This window comes from Ips typographus, linkage group LG15 (assembly GCF_016097725.1).
Source record: "Ips typographus isolate SLU linkage group LG15, UJ_Ityp_2.0, whole genome shotgun sequence".
In the NCBI taxonomy this organism is placed as follows: Eukaryota; Metazoa; Arthropoda; class Insecta; order Coleoptera; family Curculionidae; genus Ips; species Ips typographus.
This window is the reverse complement of record NC_138436.1, coordinates 2,188,647-2,213,009: the sequence shown is the minus strand read 5'-3', so window position 1 is coordinate 2,213,009 and position 24,363 is coordinate 2,188,647. Positions and strand designations below refer to the sequence as shown.

Sequence of the window (24,363 nt, the reverse complement as noted above, 5' to 3'; positions counted from 1 at the left end):
CGAAATAGGGGAAGTGAAAGTAGAGATACTGAGGGGCATTCAAATGCATTTGTGGTTTTCGATAATTCTCAGAATGAATACACTGAAAAATCTGAAAAATGGTGCCTTGATAGTGGCTCAAGTGATCATATGTGCCATAATAAACAGATGTTTACATGTTTGGACAAGACACAAGGAAGAAAAGTAAAAGTTGGTGATGGCTCTTTAGTAGATGTGGCTGGAGTTGGGCGAATAGTGCTGCAGGCATGGAATGGTGACAAATGGATTGAAACAAGACTAAGTGAAGTGCTGTTTGTTCCAGAACGAAAAACAAACTTGTTTTCAATTGGGAAAGTGCTAGATAAAGGAATGACAATGATTTCAGATAGTGAAAAATGTGACATTGTAGACAGAAATGGGTTTGTTCGGGCAACTGCAAAGAGAAATGGTAAGCTGTTTTCAATGAATTTTAAATTTAATTCTACAGACTTTCCACAAGTTGATGTTTGTAACGTAGTTGAAAGTATAGATATATGGCATGAAAAAATGGCGCATTTGAATTTTAAAGATGACGTTTGTGAGGGATGTCTAGCAGGGAAACAACATCGTTTACCTTTTCAAAGGGTGGAGAGTAATTCAGGTCAAATTGGTGACCTTGTACACTCGGATGTCTGTGGACCTTTTGAAACTGATTCATTGGGTGGAGCAAAATACTTTCTTCTCCTTAAAGATGACTATTCATGCTATAGGACTGTTTATTTCTTAAAAACTAAAGGGGAAGCCAAATTTCAAATATTCAAATTTATTAACAAATTAGAAAATCAAACTGGAAAGAAGATTAAAGTGTTACGTACGGACAATGACCTTGAGTTTCTGAACAAAGACCTTACAGAATTTTTAGACAGTAGGGGTATAAAACATGAAAAAACCTGTCCCTACAGCCCCCAACAGAATGGCAAGGCAGAAAGGGAAAACAGAACACTAGTAGAGGCTGCTATAACACTACTGTATAGCAGTGGTCTAGAAAACCAATTTTGGGCAGAGGCAATTAATGCAGCGGTTTTTACTCTTAACAGGGTAGGAAAAAGTTCCGTTAACAACAAAACACCTTTCGAAATTTGGCATGCCAGAAGTTTCAACATACATTTATTAAAACCTTTTGGAATCCCAGTTGGTGTGCATATACCCAAAGAAAAACGACGCAAAATAGACCCAAAAAGTGAAAAAGGTATATTAGTGGGATACAGTGATGAAGTTAAAGGATACCGCATATTTTTGCCATACAAAAATACCGTTACTCTACACCGAGACGTAGTATTTCTTCCTAAAGAACATCAAGAAGCAAATAAAATTGAAACAAGGAAAACGAGGAACATTGAGTCAAAAGTAGTATTATTAGACTTTAACAATCATAATGAAAGTACTCAGAACCACCAGCAGCAACAAAATCTGACCAGTGAAGGAAACTTAGAAGAAGAGAAACTACATTTAGTAGAACCAGACACTCAAGAAGGTGAAATCTCAGATTGTGCCGAAGACCTTGTAGAAACCAGAGAAACTACCCAAGACTCCAATTTAGATGCTAGTGGACCTGTGAGGGAACAAACTTCCAATCGCAGAAGCAGACCAATTAGACCACCAGCATGGCTTAATGACTACAGAGTGTTAGTTTCTATTCTGAAAGGGAGGCACCAGTGACCTTGGAGGAGGCTGCATCCAGAGATGATTCTGCTCAGTGGGAAGCAGCTATTCCACGGGAACTTAGAGTACTGCGTAAGAATAACACGTGGAGTGAAGTGCTATGGCCAGAAAAAGCAAACGTGATTTAGAGTAAGTGGGTTTATAAAATTAAGAGTAATAAACAGGTATAAGGCTCGTTTGGTAGCAAAAGGTTTCCAACAGCAAGTAACTGATTTGTATGATGTATATGCACCTGTTGCAAAATTGACCACATTTCGAATATTTGTAATTATTGCTAATAAGCTGAAGTTGCCAATCTTCCAAATGGATGTACAAAGTGCTTTTCTTTACGGTGAAATAACAGATGAAGTTTTTATGTCTTTGCCAGGGACAAATATGAATAACTGTGATACAGTATGTAAACTGAACAAGTCAATTTATGGTCTTAAAAAATCACCAAAATGCTGGAACAGCAAGTTTAATAAATTAATGACTGACATAGGCTTTATACGTTCACAAAATGATTTTTGTTTGTACTTGAAGAGTTTAAATGAACACAAATTGTTTGTCTTACTTTATGTAGATAATCTTTTGATTATGGGTTCCAGTATTCAGGATGTTGTAAAATTAAAAGATATACTTAACAAGACTTTTGAGATAAAAGATTTAGGAGTTATTGAAGTTTACATAGAAATTAATGTATGTGAAAATATAAATGAGGGTGCTATTTATTTAAATCAAACTAAATATTTAAATCAGATTTTGACAAAGTATGGAATGCAAGATTGCAAACCAATTAACACTCCACTAGATTTTAATGCTGATTTAAGTATTTTGAAGAGCACTAATGTAGATGAAAAATATTAACTGTGTAGACAACTAATAGGCAGTTTAATGTATGTAGTTTTAGGAACAAGACCGGACCTGTGTCAAAGTGTTAAGTCGTTACCAAGTTACAGCGAATGAAAAATTGTTTTTAGCATTAAAACGTGTTCTTCGCTATATTAAACGGACCCTACATTTGAAAATGAAAATAGATACCAGTAGTAATGTAGAAATATGTGGGTATTTGGATTCAGATTGGGGAGAGGACCCAGTTGATCGTAAATCAACTTCTGGCTTTATTCTTAAAGTTTTTGGTTGTCCAGTTTTGTGGGCCAGCAAGAGACAATATTGTGTCTCCTTGTCAACCACAGAATCAGAGTATATAGCACTGACAGCTGAAGTAGCCAAAGCATGTTGGCTGAGGCAATTGTTGAATGATTTCTATGTATTTGTATCAAATAAACCAGTGCTCATATTTGAGGACAATCAGTCAACAATTAACATTGCTAATAACCCTGAAAATCATCTAGACAAGAGGACATCTAGACATCAAAAATTTTTTTATTAAAGAGAAAATCTAATCTGGATTAATCAAAATAGAGTATATTAATACAAATGAACAAGTAGCAGACGTTTTCACCAAGCCACTTCAATAGATTCAATTTGCTAAATTGAGACAGTGTTTGAGTCTAATTTAATTTTAAGAAATCAATGTTACTATTTTTTTTTTCTTTTGTCAATAAAATGTAAGGAAGTCAACAATATTTTCATTGTGGGAGGGTGTTAAAGTGGACAATGAAATGATTGTTTAGTATATGATAAGTCGTTTTGCCAGTGGACAGATGACAGTGAAGATGTCGGTAGTCGGAAAATAAAAGTATGATGTGATGTTTTAGTAAAAAGTTTTTTTATTTTTTATTAAGTTTTAACGATCTCTTTTCATTAAAGTATTATTCTAAAGTTGTGTTGTGTTATTCAATTCAACCACTGCCCATTGCGCAACACTAATTGATGTAAAATGTCTGTATCGATATTCAACTGTTTCCGCAGCAGCATCTGTTACTTTAACACTGTTGCCTCGACTATGTGATTAAGGGTTAATTTAGTTGCTGAAATTTGGGACACCCTGTATAATATCTAAGGGTAAATTAGACCTAAATATCTACTAGATTTGTATTTAACGTTTTTTGCTAAAATCAAAATTATGGAAGTTAAGGGGGTGGTCAAAATTGAATCACCCTGTACGTTTGATAGATATTGTACATCTGTACACCATTAATTTTTAGATATGATTATTTTTGAATTGAATGAAACTAGTTTGATTATTTTGTGGACTGTATTTCTAAAAACGTGATTAAAAAGAATACATAACCCCATTTTTTATAACAACAACCAACCATCAATGTCATGATGGGCGTAGACAACAACGACAATTGACACTTAAAAGTGAGGTTAGAATGGCGCACTTCTTGCACAAAACAAAGGCCTTTTTAGGCGAACATTCAAAACTACCTAAACTACACAATTAGAGGGCTCAAGTCCGAACATGCCGGCCCCCTTGACAGCCTATAGGCTTCAAAGTCAACAAAAAGTTTTCACTTGAAACACAGGCACTAGGCTTCCGTTGGAAGAACACATAACTTAGTGCAAGGTCTTCGAAGGCTTCCGGTTGATGTCCTAATTGTGGCGGCTCGAACTATACCATCATTGCCAGGATGCACTAGTTCGACTACACCCAACTGCCACTTAAGTGGAGGCAAATTATCTTCTTTAATGAGGACTATCACTCCAGGCTGAATCAAATTTGGAAAATTTTTCTTCCATTTTGATCGCACTTGCATTTCAGAAATGTACTCTTTCGACCATCTCTGCCAGAAATGTTGCACAATTTTTTGTAATTTTTGGAACTTTGAAAGGCGTCCTTCTTTAGCTTCGGTATAGTTGGGATCAGGAAGTGTCATTAAACTTTGGCCAATTAAAAAATGTGCGGGGGTTAAAGGTTGAAAATCGGAACAGTCTGGACTCAAGGGAGATAAAGGACGGGAATTGAGGCAAGCCTCAATCTGAGTTAAGACGGTTGCAAAATCTTCAAAACCCAAAATAGCGTTACCTAAAACTCTTTTCAAATGAAATTTGACCGACTTCACTCCAGCCTCCCATATACCTCCAAAATGAGGGGATTTGGGTGGTATAAAATGCCACTTTACATTGTCCAAAGTTAATTTATCTTGAATAGTTATTTTATGTTGATTGAAAAACTTTTGAATTTCATTTCTAGCTCCTACAAAGTTACTACCGTGATCAGAGTAAATATTAGCACTTAAACCTCTTCTAGCAAAAAATCTACGAAGAGAAGCAATAAAAGCATCGGTGGATAAATCACTCACAAGCTCCAAGTGCACTGCCCTGGTAGAAAGACATACAAATAGGCAAACATAAGCCTTTATTTTTTTAAAGTTTCTAGTTAACCGATCTCTTAAAAGAAATGGGCCGCAAAAATCAATGCCAACATTGTAGAAAGCTCTACATTGGGATACTCTATGTATGGGTAGTTCTCCCATCAAATACTGAACCTTAGATGGATTAAGACGAGAACAAGTTACACAAGTTCTTATTACCTTTCGTACTAAATTTCGACCTGATATTAACCAATAACGTTCTCTCAAATTTGATAAAACAAGTTGAGGTCCTCCATGAAGAAGTCTGATATGTTCAAATCGTACAAGCAACATAGAGAAAGTATGATCGCTTGGTAAAACTATCGGAAATTTTTTAGAATAAGTAAAATTTGAGTTTTGTAAACGACCACCTACTCTGATGATATTATCTTGATCAATAAAAGGATTAAGAGATAATAGTTTACTGTTATTAGAAACGCTATTTGATTTTTTAAGGTTATGAAAATTAGTTGCAAATGCATTTTCTTGAACAAGACGAATAAGAGTTTTAAGCGCGACGTTCAATTCATCTACACTTAATGGACCAATACTTCTGGATATTATAGAAAGTTTAGAATTTCTTAGAAAACGCTGACAATAAGCAACAACACGTTGAAGCTTTGTGAAAGAAGAAAATCTTTTGAATAAGCTATCATCTTTGTCGTGAACAACAATCGGAAAAGATAAAGGTTTGACTGCTCGTTTTTCAGGCATATCAAAGGTAGAATGATCGGAATTTGAAAAAACTCGTTGAGGCCACTCGTTGATAGACTTATTAAGCCAAGTGGGCCCATGCCACCAAAGAGGTTCACTAACTAGTGAACCAGGATTTAATCCTCGTGAAAGTAAATCTGCTGGATTTTCACGGGTGTTTACATAAAACCAATCGTCTGGAGTAGTATAACTTTGAATTTGTGATACGCGATTAGCGATACCTAATTACTAAAAATTACAAATAAGTGTATCTTACAACTAACTTCAACTGACTAACTCTAACCAAACTGGAAGCGCAACTATCTAGGAGAAAACAACAAGCTAAGCATTTATAAATGTATACTAAGCACTTAGAAATATATAGTCGGCACTTTAGGGTGACTTAACTCCCGCGAAGAAGTTTCTTATTACGCCACAGCGTTAATGCAGCTCAAGCTTATAGAGACAAAAGCGAAGCAGGGGGGCCAACATCTGACCAGTGCAGAAAAAGATTTACGGAAGGCAACTTCCGATGACGTCTTCAATGTCCCACAAACACTATTCACTTACTTAAAGGAAATAGGGACATATACGGATAAAATGGGCAAGGAAACCAGACTCGAAGTACCGCCACTACCAACTACAGTTGTGCAAAACTTCGGAGGTTACCACGCAGCTGAAATAAATGCTGATACACATGCCTTATTCGAAGAGGTACCGTCATTGGGAATAGCCGGAGATATGGTTATGGCTTTAGCATCAGATGACGCTGAACCAGTACCAAACTTCCATATAGGAAGACCGGCAGGCACCGTATGGACAAACAATCTCATTGGGAGATTCCATCCCATAGGTCCGAGGAGACCAGAAATTACTGTGTTAGATTAAAGCGTGTTCCAGGAATATACTCTGTAAAGTGATTTACTGTAATTCCGAAACCTGCTAGTCGCTGCTTAATTTCTGGTCTCCTCGGACCTATGGGATGGAATCTCCCAATGAGATTGTTTGTCCATACGGTGCCTGCCGGTCTTCCTATATGGAAGTTTGGTACTGGTTCAGCGTCATCTGATGCTAAAGCCATAACCATATCTCCGGCTATTCCCAATGACGGTACCTCTTCGAATAAGGCATGTGTATCAGCATTTATTTCAGCTGCGTGGTAACCTCCGAAGTTTTGCACAACTGTAGTTGGTAGTGGCGGTACTTCGAGTCTGGTTTCCTTGCCCATTTTATCCGTATATGTCCCTATTTCCTTTAAGTAAGTGAATAGTGTTTGTGGGACATTGAAGACGTCATCGGAAGTTGCCTTCCGTAAATCTTTTTCTGCACTGGTCAGATGTTGGTCCCCCTGCTTCGCTTTTGTCTCTATAAGCTTGAGCTGCATTAACGCTGTGGCGTAATAAGAAACTTCTTCGCGGGCTATAACCCTATCGATTTGTTTCTCATCAACCCTCATTGCGTCGTAAGTCTCGGTTGCTATATCGACTAGTTTTGCGTAGTTTGCAGAGAACGTCTGCCTTGGTGCTATTTCCGTAACCGTAACGTCGATGCCGAAAATCGCTTCAGAGAAAAGATCAGATGTCGGCAGTTCGAGTGCTGTAGTGGTAAAGAGACCGATATCACAAAGTGGGGTGATTAAATAGGCACATGGCACCTGACACAAAGAAACACGACCACAAACCGACGCTTCCCCGACAAAAATCGAAACCAATCACGTGACTACGGCACCTGATAACTTATCAGGTCACGCACCCACATTTACAACAAAATGTGCACAAAGTGCAATTGGAGGATTTAAGCGATCGGAATCGGTCTACTAGTGTAACTAGGCCCATGTACATTAAAAACACAAATCAAACGAGTTAACGGACGAAAACTCTATTTCGTACGTAACAATAATAAACAATAAACTTTTTTATTGCATACAAATAACTTTTGTTTTACTGAACTTACAAATACCCGATACCCTTTCTGGACACCTTGTATCTATATATTGTATATTTAGATTTTATCTATATAATAATGACTATTGTGGCACAAAGAAAACAAATGATATTTGACCATTGTTCTTGTTTAATTAAAGGTAGGATGGGTATGACGACACAAGCATTACCCTGACCTACCTCAAAACCGCTACCAAGACAAAATAAACCGAGTATAGGTTGTTTACACTACTTAAGTAGAGTGCATTTCAAACCATATGGTCTTTAGACAACCGTAAATTTGGTTTTGTGTTTACATTTCGATAACTTACTTTCTTATTTTTGTTTACAGATAATCTAGGGGAGAAGCAATCAAACGTTATCGTCAATTTAGTTTTTTTTTGATAAATAAAATATTTCTCCGCACGGATTTAAAATGAAGTTAGAGCATTATGTTCCAGTTTTTAGAGCAACTTAGTTGATATAGAAATTGGGGCATTAGTTAAACATATGCAGAAGTTATTGCAATCGGTTTGAAGTATACCAGTGAATAAAATTAGTGAAAGATATTCTTCTAATGAATTGATTATTTATGCGGATAATTTACTAAGACATTTTATAAAAAATTGCATTAATATTTATGGGTCAGGCTTTGTCACTTTAAATGTTCATAGTCTTATTCATTTGACGGACTGTGTCAGACGTTTTGGAAAGCTTGACCACTTTAGTAGTTTTAAGTTTGAAAATTCAATGCCATGTTTGACAAGGAAGGTAAGAAAATCTTCATTGACAATACAACAAGTCGTTAGACGTACTATTGAAGAAAGAAATCAATGTAAGCTTATAATAAACAGACACAAGACAGAAAAATTTTACTTTGAGCATTTCTCAGGCCCACTGATAAACAATTGTAATAGTCCTCAGTTCAAAGTGTATTTGAGTAGTAGTGATTATGGAAAAAACTTACCTCTTCCAAATATCATGACAAATGTCGTGTACTATAAAAGGCAACTCTCGATGTATATTTTCAACATTCATGTACTTTCAACCGGGAGAAGCTTTTTCTATGTTTATCCAGAAAATGTTGGGAAAAAAGGAAGCGATGACGTATCGTCCTTACTACACGATTTTCTTTACAACCACCTTGATCCCAATGTAAAGACTTTAGAAATATTTTGTGATTCCTGTAGGGGTCAAAATAAAAATTATACAGTTTTTCGTTTCCTCCATTATGTGGTAAATGGAGAAAAACGGCTGGATTACATAAAAGTTATATTTCCAATAAGAGGGCATTCTTATATGGAGCCAGATAAGAATATGGGAATACTGAATCACAAAGCCCGATTTGAGACGCCAACTGAGTTGTGCGATATGATAAAAAGTGCAAGGTTGAAGCCTTCTCCCTTTGACGTGATTCAACTTGATGAGAAGAACCAACATATTTTTCGACAGTGGACAAAGCTTTTAAGTGGATACTTCAAAAAGAAATGTCCATTTCTAATTCGTCCAATCAGAGAGCTAGAAATTACAAAAGAGCATCCACGTTTGATAAAATATAGAGATTCCTATAATGGTCGCTGGATTAGCGGAGTTGTGAAAGACAAGAAGAACAAGGCTGCATCATCTTTAAAGGCAAATGAGTTTCTTCTTCCAAACTCCCTGTATGAAGGTAATTTTCACTTTCTTAATCATAATAATTTCTCACTCAAGTTTCGTCACATACATCTTCAGGTTTGCTAAAAATAAGCGCTGAAAAATATGCAGTCCTACAATGCCTGAAATCTTTTTGTGGACCAACTGCCCAAGAGTACTTTTCCAACCTTGCATATATCGATAATAGTATATTCTATATTAAGAGCGGAAAGTATATATTTGCCGCTTGCACATGAAATTTGCAGCTTGAGGCGAAGCCGAACGCTGCAATCATGTAAAAGCGGCAAAAGTACTTTTGGCTCGAAATATAGACGATATTTTTTCGACGACTGCTGTGGGGTGGATTAGAAGGACAACTCACATCATTTTCGTCGCTCGAACTCATTGTCACCGATAAATCACTTTGACGGAATGTGGTTATTTCAAACAGGTATGTCAAGCGTTGTTATGGAAACGCCGAAAAAAGTTGGTGACTAGATTGTTAGTAGAAAGCGAAAACGCTCTAGAGCAGAAAATCTCTCTTTCTGCTCGCGCGCGGCAAATAACCCCTTTCTGCTTCTAAATGGAAGCGTACATGAGGTACTTTCAAAGTAAGTCGTCCAAAAAGTAATTTTATTATAAGCGGTAAATTTTAAGTAAAATTAAGTCTTGCTTTTGTTTCAGAAAACATCACAAAAGTAGTAAGACTACATGGCGGATGACCTACTTACCTTTCAATCTTTTTAGTAACTAATTAGTTTAATAATTTTTTATCAATAAAAAAAACAAGTTTTCAAATAAGTATTTTTTGACATACATTTCAATTTATGAATTACCTTGTTTGCAACTTAAGTTTGACGAACTTAAAATTTATAATATAAATCTGGTGAAAAACAGGCTAAGTCAAGACCTATTTTTGTATCTTCTTCAACAACAACCTTACAACCTGTAATTATTATATTAAATAAAAAAGCATGCTGCTTTATATATAAAAAAATATTTATGTTTCTAATGCTTATAGGTGACCAGTTAACAACGATTTTAGAGATAAAACTGCTGTACTCAAAAACATCAAAATTTGACTTAGCTTGTTTTTCCCGTGCACCCTTCATATGTATATGAATTTTCCACTTAGACATATTGTCCGTCGACGACATGACGTCACGGCCGCAGGAAACTAATTAGACTTTACGAAAAATCATAAAAAAAATAATATTTTTACCTCAAAACGACAAATTTTTTCAAAATGTTTTCAGAAGGGTCATGACTGAAAGGGTTAATATACCGTATTGGTGGTGACCCGACGTGCAATCGACTCAAATTTGTATTCCCCAAAATAGTGCAAATACGAGTAGAAATGCCGTCGCCCCAACGTCGGTACCTGACGTTGCGTGGGGTAATCGAACGTTGGCTCGAGGTCCAAATGCCGTTTGGGCATTATGGATAGTTCTTAGAAAACACACGTGATTAGCATTAATTCTTCGATATAAATAGGAGCTGAGCAGACACAAAAAGTTAAATTTGCTGTAGGATGTTAATCAGTTGGAAAATAAATTGTACGTTAGATAGATATTGTCACGAATAACATAAGTTGCACCATGTTCCGTTACCTAGGCTGGCCCCGGTCTCCCCCAGTACACTGCCGAATCAGCGAGACCGGCAAATTGGGGTCATGAGATGAGTATTTAATCGGCGTCTCAAGCCATCGAAGATTACTGGTCTCTGGGTCGGTCTATCGAGCATCAGTCCGAACTTCCTAGTGCCCGGACGGCTCGATACCTTCTTGGAAATCCAGGCTGAACAGACTAGAGTCCTTACGCAACCCAGTGGTGACCGTCGGGACTCTTGACCCTTTCAGTACCTAGAGTAAGTCCTTTAGGGCGTGTCGGTAATAGGGGTTCCCTGCTCGTATCGAGCGGGTTTCGCTTGGCGACACTCCAAGGGGGGCTTGCTGTGCATAAAGTAAATCCTTCGGGCTTGTCGGACATAGGGGTTCCCTGCTCGTATCGAGCGGGTTCCGCTTGGCGGCACATCAGGAGGCCTTACGCACACTCACACACACACACACCCCCTCGTAGAGAGTGTTCCATGGGCGTCCCGCCTGTAGCGGTACTAGCGGCCCTCTTAATCTGGGGGTAAGATTTAGTTAGGCATCCTCGTCAGTATACAAATAAAGGAGACATACTTGAGCTACGTTTGTTGTTTCTCTTCCTGCGCTACCCCCGAAACGTGACATGGTGGAGGCGCCTTGTTGAATCCCGGGGCTACTGATCTCCATATCTGTGGCCAAACCACAGTATATAAATAGTCTAACCAGTAGGATCACTTCTTTGATCTGTCGCAAAAGCCGGCTTTTTTTGCGGCCGGTCGTAAATCACTTTACTTTACGAATACGAGGGTCGCTCAGGCAAACTTACAAAGTTTTCGCTGGGAAGTATTATACGGGGGTATTACAAAAAGAAATCTACAAGCGAATCAGCATTTATTTTATTTTTTTAATTTTTTTATTTATTGTATAATAATATACTATTCCCTGTCTGATTGTGATCGAGTTAATAAATTATTCTGTATTTACAAATTTTTCAGTATTTTTAATTTTGGATTTTCTTTATTACATGATTGATATCTAATTTCCCTGTTCGCATATTTTAAGGTATAAAAAATTCTTACTCTAGTATATAAAGCTACCAAATACTTATAATTAAATTCGCGGCATGGATGTGCCAACACTACTTTAGAAAATATTGTTGTTAGATTATATCCCGTATTTTCTTTTGCGCACATTGAATTAAAATTTAAAACAAAAAGGTCTTCCAGTGAACACACATATTCTACAAAACTTTTAGGTGGCACAATTAGGCCGCCAAATGGCTTCGTACTGTTCTTGTAAGCTTTTAGTTCACAAAACACAGTAGATTTATCAGTGCCAAACGTATTGCAATAATTTAAACAAATACTACAAGAATGTCTTAACAAGCATTTGCGCAATAAATATCCACTAACATAAACTAAGCTATTTCCATCTACAGTAAGTAAATTTCTATAATCATTAGTTTCAACTTTTAATATTTGCTTATTTCCTTCTTTTTTTTCAAAATATACAATTTTTTGAATAAAATCGGGTGTTATAGTGAGTAAAATGTCATTTATATCTTGCAAGCAATTGCTACCTTCACTTTGTTCAAAAGATTTCAATACAAGCAGGCTTTTAAATGCCCTGCCAAATTGAATAGGCGTAGGATTTTTGGCATTTCCGCAAGCGTTTCTGATTTGTCCGAAATAATTTTCGAGGCAATCCTGATTTAAGTTGCGAGTTAATAAAAACTTGTAGCCTTTGCTGTGCAATACGTCCCATAGTTTTAATGTGGAGGAAATAGTAATTCTCCATCCATAAATAAATTTTAATCTATTGGTAATATTTTTTTTATTTCTATCGGTAACTTTTAAATTTAAAAATAACGTGTCCATTTTATTCAAAACGTCGATTTGAGTTGAAGTTCCCATAAAAGCATGACAATTTTCTAAATTACTTGAATTTAATATATCAAATAGTTGATTCATACTTTCTATAAAGTTGGCTGTTGCTAGGGCTTCTGAGGAAATTTGCCCAAAATCGATATAAGTATGAAGAGCAACCGCAACAGAATGGCTAAAAATTTGAGATGCTAACTTTACTTTCATTTTTTTAAAACTTGTGGGAAATATATGGTCATCGCACAGCTTTGGTGCTAATCTAAATTGTTTTGTTTTATCCATATTATATAAGGCTTCTACATAAGACTTGCTTGTGTTTCCATCATTTAAATTGAAACTCTAAGAAAAAAAGTTGTTTCGCGTTGATTTTAATAAATGAGGCACATCGAATATATAAAATATAATTTCATTGTCGATGAAGAAATAAGGTTTATCTGGAGTTAGTTTAAAATTACTTTTGACTAATCTATAAAAATTGGGTCCTTGGTCAGAGGTAATTGCCAAAACTTTAAGCCCTATGTTTCTCAGTTTACGGATTGTCTCAATGATTATTTCTTTCAAATCATCCACGCCGGTAGAATTTCTAGTAAAAAAATATCCTATCGGTTGTTTCCAGTTATGTGAAATACCTTTTACCATAAGTACTAAAGCACTTGTAGCAATACAGGTAGAACGCTTGTTGTGGAGTTCCTCAAACCCTGTGATAATATCTCTGGATATATTATAAAACAAATTAGATTTTAGTGACATCTCGTCTATTGTTAAAATACAGTCCCTTGATTTTTCAGGCATCACTGAAGCTTTCAGGTCTATAATTTTGAAGATGAAATCATTGAGCCCCGGATATATTTTCCATTTTTGAGTAATCCTACGCAGAGTAACCTTTGACGGAAGTCTTATTACTTTTGAAAGCTTACGATATGCTTTAGGACCTAACAAATATAATGTTAATGAAAACTGTTTAAAGTCGTCGGAATATCTGCTTCCTTTAGGTGCTTTGTTTACAAGGAGTAACTGCTGTTTAATGAACATAGCAGTTTGTGAAGGGCAATTTTCTTCTAAATAACGTACTACATCCGCAAGTTGAATATTTGTGGGTATTTGTTTTCTGTAATTCTTCAACTCCGACAATTGCTTTTTCAGTTTTCGTTTTCTAGGAGTACTTTCCGATAATACCAACGACGTTTGACACGAGGCATCTGATATTAAATAACAAATTTAATCATGTTCCTATTATTAATATATATAAACCGCCATACCTTGGAATGTTTTATGGTCAAATTTGGGTTGCTTAGACACTTGAGATTGTTCAATGCCACTTGAACTGTCAACTAAAAATTATTAAAAAAGAATCAATTTATTTTTAGGTAAAAAATATATTTTTTTAATTGACTACCTTGCAGATCACTTTGCGTAGAGGATTTTGTTTTGATCATTTCTAGCCTGGGAATATCTAATTCCGATATAATACGAAAATCAGTTGGAATTGCAGTCCTTAGTAACCGTTTTCCAGAGGAGGTAAAGCAGCTATCATCAAAATGATTGCTGCATATTCTTATTCTTTTGTACGCCTCTTCTCCTGTTAAACTCGCATATTTATGATTTGCAACAAAGCCTAAAACGTCTTTCCATTTTTGGCATCTAAAACAGTAGTTAAATGATAGTTTATTAGATATTTATCGTTACACTTTTAACCAATAATTTAGTAAATAAAAACTAAAAATATATTATTCTATACCTTATAGGATCCTTAGGGCACCGGAAAAAAGGTACATTGTCGAGATAATTGACACAACAATTATCTACCGAACAATAATACCCATTGGAAGCCATTATTAAGTTCATTAAAAAAGTCCGAAGAAAATAAACGCTGCAGCACAAATATCGTTAACAAACGAAACTTCACCCGTCTTTATCCCGCAACGTTCAACTAGTCACTGCTAATATTAGATTCTAGCTTGGCTAGTCGACTTTAGGCGGGACGCGAGGTGAGGTAAATTTTACGATTTTCGGAGAGTGATCCTACTGGTTAGACTATTTATATACTGTGGCCAAACCAAGCCGTACGCCCTAACAGGAATGAGAAAAGCGTACAACTTGAGATCAGCAAATCCTAGCAGCCCCTTTCAACCAAGGCACAGGAGTTCAAGCGTAGGAGACCCTTGGATGCAAGAAACAGATTACCTAACCCTTACGCTTGTAAATACAAGAAGGGAAGACATCGAGCAGCCACAAGAACCAGAAAACGATCTGGAAAATACAGTAATAGAGGCAGGAACACAGGTACAACCTGAAAAAAGAGATAAACCATTTGAAGGCATTAGGAGATCAAGGGAAATGGCGGACATTACCATTTCGGCTGTAGAGGCAGGGGAGAAAACACCCGCATTACCTCAGTTTATCAGCCCACCGACGTTCAACCCTGGTAGCGATTCAGCACCCCAATTTATCGGAACGTATGAACGAACAGCGGTGGCAAATAGTTGGAACGATGCCCTAAAAATCCAATACTTCCATTCGTACCTGCAGGGTGCTGCAAACATTTGGTATAGAGAGTATAAGGCAGCAAACCCCGAAAGCAATTGGCTACACATCTGTCAGGCATTTAGAACAGAATTTAGCGACGGTAACCACAGTCGCCATCTGCTGGCAAAGGTGAAGCAAAGGAAACAGAGGGACCTAGAACAAACAAAAAATTTCTTTTACGATCTACGGGTACTATACGAGGAATACAGGGAAAACCTGGACCTCGACGAATTCCTAGATATTTTTCAGAATGGGTTAAGAGACATACCAAAAGCCAAATACTACTGGCTGACGAATTTTCCCAATAACCCACCCAGAAATTTGGACGAGGTCAAAAAGCTTTGCGCTACTATTGATAACGCCCCTGAAGAGTGCTCAGCGCCACTTACCTTCAGACCACAGCGCCAGACAGAAGAAGGGGCCTATGGGCCAATAGCGCAAAGACAACCTCCATTTGACAATACCCGCTCGTACAGAACCCCGCCGCCGCCTAGGAGAGACTATGGGCCAACAGAGCAAAGACAGCCACCCTTTTACAATTCCCGCCAGGTTAGAACCCCTCCACCACCCAGGAGAGTCTATGGCACTCCCCAGGCTGGGAATCCAGACAGCACCAACCCACTAGAACGTACGATAATAGGCCTAGATGCTACAACTGCGGCAAAATAGGCCATTTTGCTGCTGTTTGCAGAAGTAGACAGCAACACCCAAACTCCAGGGGGTGGCAAAACTAAGCCCCGTCCCCTCTCCACTCGGGGCCCGACGTGCTACAAAATACTGTATATTAATACTGTTGTAAATGACCGTTACGTACCAGCGATCATCGACACGGGCGCAGAACTAAATGTGATAAGCCATCTCCTAGTTGACAAGAAACGTAGAACCGGAGGCCCACCCACGTTGCTTGTAACAGCAGGCGGCCAAAAAGTAAAAAGTCTAGGCGAAACAATGGCATCAGAGGGACTGGAGCTCAGAGGGAACTACATGAGAAAATTGGAAATTAGAGCAACAATATTAGAGAATACACCACAACCCCTCATTTTGGGCGTGGAATTCTTAAGGGAAATGCAGGCAGCAATTTGCTTAATATCTAACACACTCACCCTAAATCGGGACTTAGTATTAACGCTCGGGGGAAAGCGAAATCCTGCACCCAAAAAACCAGGCATAACACGAAACTGGACAGAGGTGGTCCAGGAAATGCCGGGGTCCATCTTCAGTCTTCCAAGCAGCACTGCATGGGCCTTTGCAGTCTCTTCGGCTCCCAGTAGAGATAGAGGAGTAGGAAAAGCCATCAGGGACCATTTGGCAGATCACAACACAGAAAAACTACCCGTAGGGAGCGTGGTCAGTTTGTTTAAGAAAAACAGACATACCCTACAGATGATAGTAAAAGAGGAAGGGAACGAATACATACCTACTCATACGCTACAACAGTGCTGTAGGAAATTGAAAGATTGGGCAGTACAAAATAAAATAAGTAAGGTGGCTATACCTAGATTGACATCCGCAAACAGCGAGTCAGATTGGGAAAAGCTTAAAAACCTTCTGTATGAGACATTCAGGGAAACAAGTGTGACGATGCTGGTTTCAAAAAATAAAGAACCCCGACCAAGAAAAATCAAGACACAAGAAACCAGCTCCTGGAACACCCTGCCAAACTACATAAAAAACGATGACCACGTGATAATTAAGCTGAAGGCCAATGAAGATTACACCCTGAAGCCAGGAGAGGAAAAAACCATCAAAACGTCACCGGAAATACCCTTGTCTACAGAAATGTTGGTAGTACAAAATGAGGGATGGCTAGTACGCAACAACCTACTGTGCAACCTAGAAAGAGCCAAAGACTCTATATCACTGACCCTCAAGAACCTAGGGCCAACTAGAAGGGTTATTTACAAAGACACAACGGTGGCACGGCTAGAAGAGCCCAGTGGTTTGAGCACAACGGCACTCTGTACAACTCAGAGAATAGACGAAGAAGTGGTGACATTGGAAGATCATAAACTGGACCACATTAGGGATAAGCAGTTCAAAAGGGAACTAGAGAGTCTACTAGTTGAATATGAGGATGTGTTTTGCAAGTCACCAAAATATATGGGCAAAACACAACTTATAGAGCACAAAATAGAAGTGACAGAAGATAAACCAGTAAAATGCCGCCCTTATAGAGTATCACAATCCGAGCGAGAAATCATTGACACACAAATAAAAGAAATGCTCGATTGCGGAGTAATAAGACCATGCCACTCGCCATGGGCGAGCCCCGTTGTACTGGTGAAAAAAAAAGATGGTACCACGAGGTTCTGCGTGGATTACAAAAGAACTATAAACCCAGTCACCAAAAAATCATGTTACCCGATACCACAAATCGATGACATTCTCACATACATGGGAAATGCCAAGTACTTTACAACTTTGGACATGTTCTCAGGTTACTGGCAGATACCTATAGAAGAGTCATCCAAACAATACACCGCTTTCACGGCACAGGGACATGGATCATACGAATTCAACGTGTTAAGCTTTGGTCTATGCAATGCACCAGCAACCTTCCAACAACTTGCAGATAAAATATTTAGGGACTTAAAGTGGAAGGACATACTAATATATCTAGATGATATTATTATTTATTCAGAGAACTTAGAGGAACACTTAGCAAAATTACAAAAAGTATTCCAGAAAATGAGAGAAGCCAATCTAACCTTAAAACCGAGTAAATGCGAATATTTACAGGAAAAGATAAGGATTTTGGGCTACACAGTAAGCAAAGAAGGAATAAGCCCAGAGGAAGAAAAACTTGCAGGGATTAAGCAATTCCCCACACCCAAGAAAACAAAGGACCTACAAAGCTTTTTAGGATTATGCAATTTTTATAGGAAATTTATAAAGGATTACGCGGTATTGGCACGGCCCTTACATGAGGCCACAAAAAAGAACAAATTCTGCTGGGGTGAAGATCAAGTGAAAGCATTTGAGCTGCTGAAAGAAAAACTCACGTCATCCCCAGTATTAAAACATTACAATCCAAATGTAGGATGTACAATGCACACGGACGCCTGTATAGATGGAATAGGGGCAATTCTGCTCCAAGAAGGCAGTGACGGTCAAGACCACCCGATAGCATATATAAGCCGGGCCTTGTCAAAAGCAGAGAAGAACTATTCGATCAGCGAGCTGGAGCTATTAGCAGCAGTCTGGGGAATGACCTACCTAAGGCATCTAATTTATGGACACCCTGTAAAAATCGTAACAGATCACCACGCATTATGCTGGATACACAATGTAAAAGATCACTCAAGAAGATTAGCACGTTGGGCTCTCAAGTTGGCAGAATTTGACTACACGGTAGTCTATAAAAAAGGCAGTAAGCACCAAGATGCGGACTGCCTATCACGGAACCCGGTGGCAGGATGGAGCGAAGTCGAATTAGATGAATTAGACGATATACCCACTTTCACGATATCAACGTTAGACATAGGAGAATTGCAGAATAAGGATAAGGCCATACTAGAATTAAAAACAGCAATAAGCAACCCCGAATCAACAAACGTTGACGCACTGACACGGCGAAAAATAAAGAATTTTAGGCTGAGGGAGGGCGTTCTGTATAGAGCAACACAAACTAAGGAAGGACTGGAACACGCACTCGTGATCCCCCGGTCACTTAGGGAGGAAATTTTGTGGGAAGCTCACAACGCACCTACCAGCGGACACATGGGGGTAACAAAAACTCTGAGCAGACTTACTCCCAAATACTATTGGGATTCGATGACTAAGGACGTCAGAAATTACGTTAAAGGTTGTAGGGACTGCCAGGCGAGAAAAGGGCCAACAAATGATAAGCCATTGGGCTTACTCCAGCCAATAAAAGTGGGCAAAGTATTTGATAAAGTAGGGATAGACCTACTGGGACCATTCCGGAAAAGTAACCAAGGCAAGACAACGATAGTAGTAGTGACAGACTACGCGTCAAGATACGCCATCACAGCGGCCCTGCCTAACGGGAAGGCAGGACCTGTGGCGAAATTCTTATTGGAACGAGTAATACTAATCCACGGCGTTCCTAGAAGCATCCTCAGCGATAGAGGCAAGGTATTTCAATCCGAACTAGTGCAGAAATTACAACAGATTATGGGTCTGAAAAGCACTTTTACAACGGCATACCACCCTTCGTGCAACGGCCTAACTGAACGCTTAAACAAAACGTTGGCGGACATGCTGTCACTATACTGCAACACAGAGCAGACAGATTGGTGCACTTATCTGCCTTTCGTGACATTTGCATACAATACGGCCAAACAGGAGACGACACGTTTCAGCCCATTTCAACTAATATTCGCAAGAAACCCCACACTCCCACTAGACGCCACCCTTTTAGAAACTGAGGACGAATCAAACACGAACGAATTAAGAGAAAAAGCTTTACTGTTAAGGGCAATTGCTGTAGACAATATCCACAAAAAACAGGAGAAGGACAAGGACATTTATGATAAATACCACAGAAATGGTGAATTTGAGGTAGGAGATAGGGTGAAAATATTCATTCCTATCAGGAAGGTGGGAAAAAGTGAGAAACTGCTACTACGATGGTTCGGACCCTACAGAATAATAAAGAAACTCAGTGAGGTTAACTACGAGGTAAAACAAGAAAAAGGGAAAAAAACGGATATAGTACACATAGGGAGGATTTTACCATTCTATGACGAATGGACGTTGGGAGACATATCCGAGGGGGATTCGGACGTGGAATGCAAGGAAGAGGAACAATGACTAGCACAAGTCGGTCGGCCTACATGGAACGGAGACAGTAATAAAAACAATTCTTGTAGGCCCGGCACGTCGGATACACAGCATGTGGAAGTATCAGCTGGGGCAACATGGAAAACACTACCAGAAACAATACTTTATGAGGGCACTATTCCATTGACTTACGTCATCCCATGGTTAGAACCTAAACTGAGCACAGAACCAGGGTTCAGACAGGCAGATAATTGCGAGAGCAATGGCCAACACATATACTGCAGAGCGAAAAAACACTTAGAGGAATTAGAAAGGGCAATAGATGTGGAGATGGACAAATACAAAGCAGACTGGTACCCGGAGTGGTCAGAGTCTGGAAAGACAAAACGTCAGAAACGAACGTTCTCACTAGGATTCATTGCGGACGGGCTTAATTACTGCTGCGGGGTAGCAACCCAGGAAAAACTTGACTCAATGTCCATGGAAGAGGGCAAACTGGAAGCACATATAAATGCCCTACATGGTACTATGAGTAATACGCTGAAATTGATCAGTACACATTCTGAAGAACAGAAACGCTGCCAGGAAGAAACCAACATGGCAATCAAGAAAACAGAAAGTAGGGTGCACATATTAGAGGAATTCCTAAACGAGGTTCGAAAAAGGGAAATAGCAGGAAGGGAATTAGCGACAGGGTCTCTGGAGGCAAACATGCAAGCAAATCTGGGGATGGCAAGGAAAATGATCTTACTAATTAGAAGAATGCGGAGCCAATCCGCAATACAAGAATGTAGGCATAAACATATACCACTGGCACTAATTCAACCTGAGACGTTAAGGAGCGATCTAAATAAAATAAAGAACGAGATAGGAAAAGACAACATCGATTTAGCCATACCTGTATCCAACTTAGCATCATACTTCCGTATACCAATAAGCGAGTGCACCTTCTCCGGAGAACAGCTGGTGGTACACGTCAAGGTACCAACAGTAACTAAAAATCACCAGTGGCAGCTATTCCAACTCCAGACAAACCCATTCGCATGGCAGGGCCAGACATGCACATTAAAGCACTCACCACTGATGATGGCCGTAGCAAATAACCAGGGGACCACGGTCCTAAAAGAAATCACAGGCATTGCACTACACGAATGCAAACCATTTCAAGATAGGCTGTGCTACTTACCAAGGTTCTCGGGCGACCAAACGCAAGGCCCTTCGTGCGCTCGAAAACTGTTTCATGGATCCACAGTGGAAGATATAGCGGAACATTGCCCTATGCATTGCCACCAGTCGAACCTAATGATCATATCTGAAACAGGGTCCGAAGAATTCCTCATCACACACCCAAAAGCTAACACGACAATCAGCTGCCCTAAAAGCACCACTAAACTCGGGGAGGAAATGTTAAAACTACCAGGAGCATTAAAAATCAACTTACCATGCAAATGCCAGCTATTAGTAAACAAGGACGTTGTCATCCAAAAACGATTTCCTTGCAAAGACGAAGAAAATCCAGCTTCCATACGGCACATACTACCAGCCGCATGGACTAACCTAAAAACATTCGTGTTAAAACCATCAGATAGCCAGGCATTTTTACCTACCTTTCATAGAATGCCTAAACAGTAACTGGACCACAAACCTGCCACATTTCAACCTAACCTCAGAAAAAGAAGTAAGGTTAAACATGGACCTCGAATGGGAAAAACAGGAACACCTCGCCCACGTGGAAATACACCAGGGCAACCACTCCTTCATGTTCACGTGGAACATAGTCTTGTCAATAGCGGTAATTTACTTACTGTTACGAAGACCAACATTACTCGCATTGGCACAGGCAGCCCACACAGAAAACGGGGCACCCCAAGCACCCGGGGGGGGCACGCAGGAATACTGGCTGGGCGTGACAACGTGGCTAATCGGAGGGATAATAATCGGCGTCATATTGTACGGCCTGCTGAAACACTACCTTACCTCCCGTAAAAAACACAAATCACCCAGTCAGAGCACCGAATCTGAAGGTTTAAGACAGGGAAGCCAGGAAAATGTAGAGATACCAAGCATGGCGGCAGAAGGACGCCATCAGGTACCGAGAACCTTCGTGTTGAAAATCGACGAATCATCAGAACTAGGCAAGACATTGACCGAAGGTGTGGCCCATCAATTAGAACGACAGTTGACAGGAAACGCGCGCACAGTGAACGAGCAATAAGTCAAGTCACTCAAACTTAGCATAGAACAAACAAACGACTAGATAGGATACAGATATATTTAGTACCGATATTAATAATACAAATGTATAACTGGTCGCCGAAGGCGAGGGGTAAATGAAATCAGACATATCTGTCCACAAAAAGACCCCTCGCGAAGCAGCACATGGGTGTCTGGGTAGCTGGGGGGCCAGTCACCAAACGGCACCTTAAATATATACACTTCCGGTACGATTCCCTTAAAGGAAAAAAAAAGAGCCAGAAAAAATGAAATAGCAGTCCCGATCTAAGAATAACATACTCGTGGAAAGTCAGAACGGACTTGGTGTAGGAGACGTAGCTGCCGGTCCCTTAACCGCCGTCTGGTGCAAGGGAACCCTTGGTAACGAGAAGCTAAAGGGAAAAAGAAAGGGAAAATGATACAGAGAAAAATAGAGGAAAGAGGAAAAAGTGAACTTACTTGATTCCATTATTCTGCTCTTACACTTCGACGACCAGTTAAACAATAAAATAAGTTGTAAGGGTAACATTTTGCATAAGTAGGGTGCAAACTAAGTATATTTCATAAAGCTTACATAGTCTAAACAATTAAGTATAAACAATAAAACATAAACTTACAAAATACATATTTAAATAGGTTGACCAACCGTCACGCCCTCTACAGCCAGGATACCACAACCTAGGAACTCACGGAACAAGCGACCATCCCGCGCACTTCAAAGTGGACGAGGAAAGTCAATAGAGGGCGCCACCACCCGCGAACTGAGTAACGGGTGCTCTGGCGCACAGATAGGCAAGACGAAGCCGCGTAAGGCCGCCCTCCAGGAAGGAGCAACAGTTTCCAGGAGAACCACAAGAGAGATAACAAGGGGAGCGTAATAAGACATAAGTTAGACGATAAGGTGTGACCAACGTTAAGACGATTGGTCACACGTTGTAAATAAAGCCATGGGGCATGTAGGTTATTTAGTTACGTTAGGGTTAAGTGTCCGGGGCGAACACTCTTCAGAGGGGGGAGATGTCACGAATAACATAAGTTGCACCATGTTCCGTTACCTAGGCTGGCCCCGGTCTCCCCCAGTACACTGCCGAATCAGCGAGACCGGCAAATTGGGGTCATGAGATGAGTATTTAATCGGCGTCTCAAGCCATCGAAGATTACTGGTCTCTGGGTCGGTCTATGAAGCATCAGTCCGAACTTCCTAGTGCCCGGACGGCTCGATACCTTCTTGGAAATCCAGGCTGAACAGACTAGAGTCCTTACGCAACCCAGTGGTGACCGTCGGGACTCTTGACCCTTTCAGTACCTAGAGTAAGTCCTTTAGGGCGTGTCGGTCATAGGGGTTCCCTGCTCGTATCGAGCGGGTTTCGCTTGGCGACACTCCAAGGGGGGCTTGCTGTGCATAAAGTAAATCCTTCGGGCTTGTCGGACATAGGGGTTCCCTGCTCGTATCGAGCGGGTTCCGCTTGGCGGCACATCAGGAGGCCTTACGCACACTCACACACACACACACCCCCACGCACCCCCTCGTAGAGAGTGTTCCATGGGCGTCCCGCCTGTAGCGGTACTAGCGGCCCTCTTAATCTGGGGGTAAGATTTAGTTAGGCATCCTCGTCAGTATACAAATAAAGGAGACATACTTGAGCTACGTTTGTTGTTTCTCTTCCTGCGCTACCCCCGAAACGTGACAATATGAATGACTGATGGCTGGTCCTTGTTCACTCCCAATGTCAACTTCTGCACAGTTACTCAGTTCGCCATGCATAGATTGACATTTAAAGGAATGACAATATTTCTAATACATCAGCATTTAGTTGGAAATTAAAGGAAAATTATTCGGCCAGATATTGTGGATAGAACAATGCTGCATATGGCATAACAGCAAATCGAAATCGCAAATAAAACTACACACCACCCGCGCCCCAATTCTTAGTTTATTATTAAATTTAAAAAAAAATCCAAGATTGACCTGGATGACTTTTTTTTTTGCTTCTCGCTTCACCGGGAGAATATCTGAAACAAAAAAAATAATATTACCACGAGAATATAAGAAATGTCAATGTGTTTTAAGTTTGAACTCGGTTTTAACCAATGTTAGCTGAAGCTTGATTTTATATTGTAGCATAAAATCAGTATAAAAATTCATTATACTGTCACGAAGGAAATAAATCAAATTTATTTCACTTAATCGGAAACATTAAAAAATGTGGAATTTATATTACTTGAGCGGAAAC

General features: G+C 39.5%; 1 protein-coding gene and 1 long non-coding RNA gene across 2 annotated transcripts in view; one reads left to right on the top strand and one right to left on the bottom strand.

Moving 5' to 3' along the window:
• Nucleotides 1-24,363, bottom strand: part of LOC145738266 (uncharacterized) — a 266,136-nt gene that overhangs the window by 80,870 nt on the left and 160,903 nt on the right. The window lies entirely within an intron of this gene.
• Nucleotides 8,293-9,431, top strand: LOC145738372 (uncharacterized). Its single transcript, XM_081993193.1, has 3 exons — nucleotides 8,293-8,308; nucleotides 8,361-9,206; nucleotides 9,269-9,431. Exons 1-3 carry the CDS (start codon nucleotides 8,293-8,295, stop codon nucleotides 9,424-9,426), a joined length of 1,020 nt encoding a protein of 339 aa, XP_081849319.1. The 3' UTR covers nucleotides 9,427-9,431.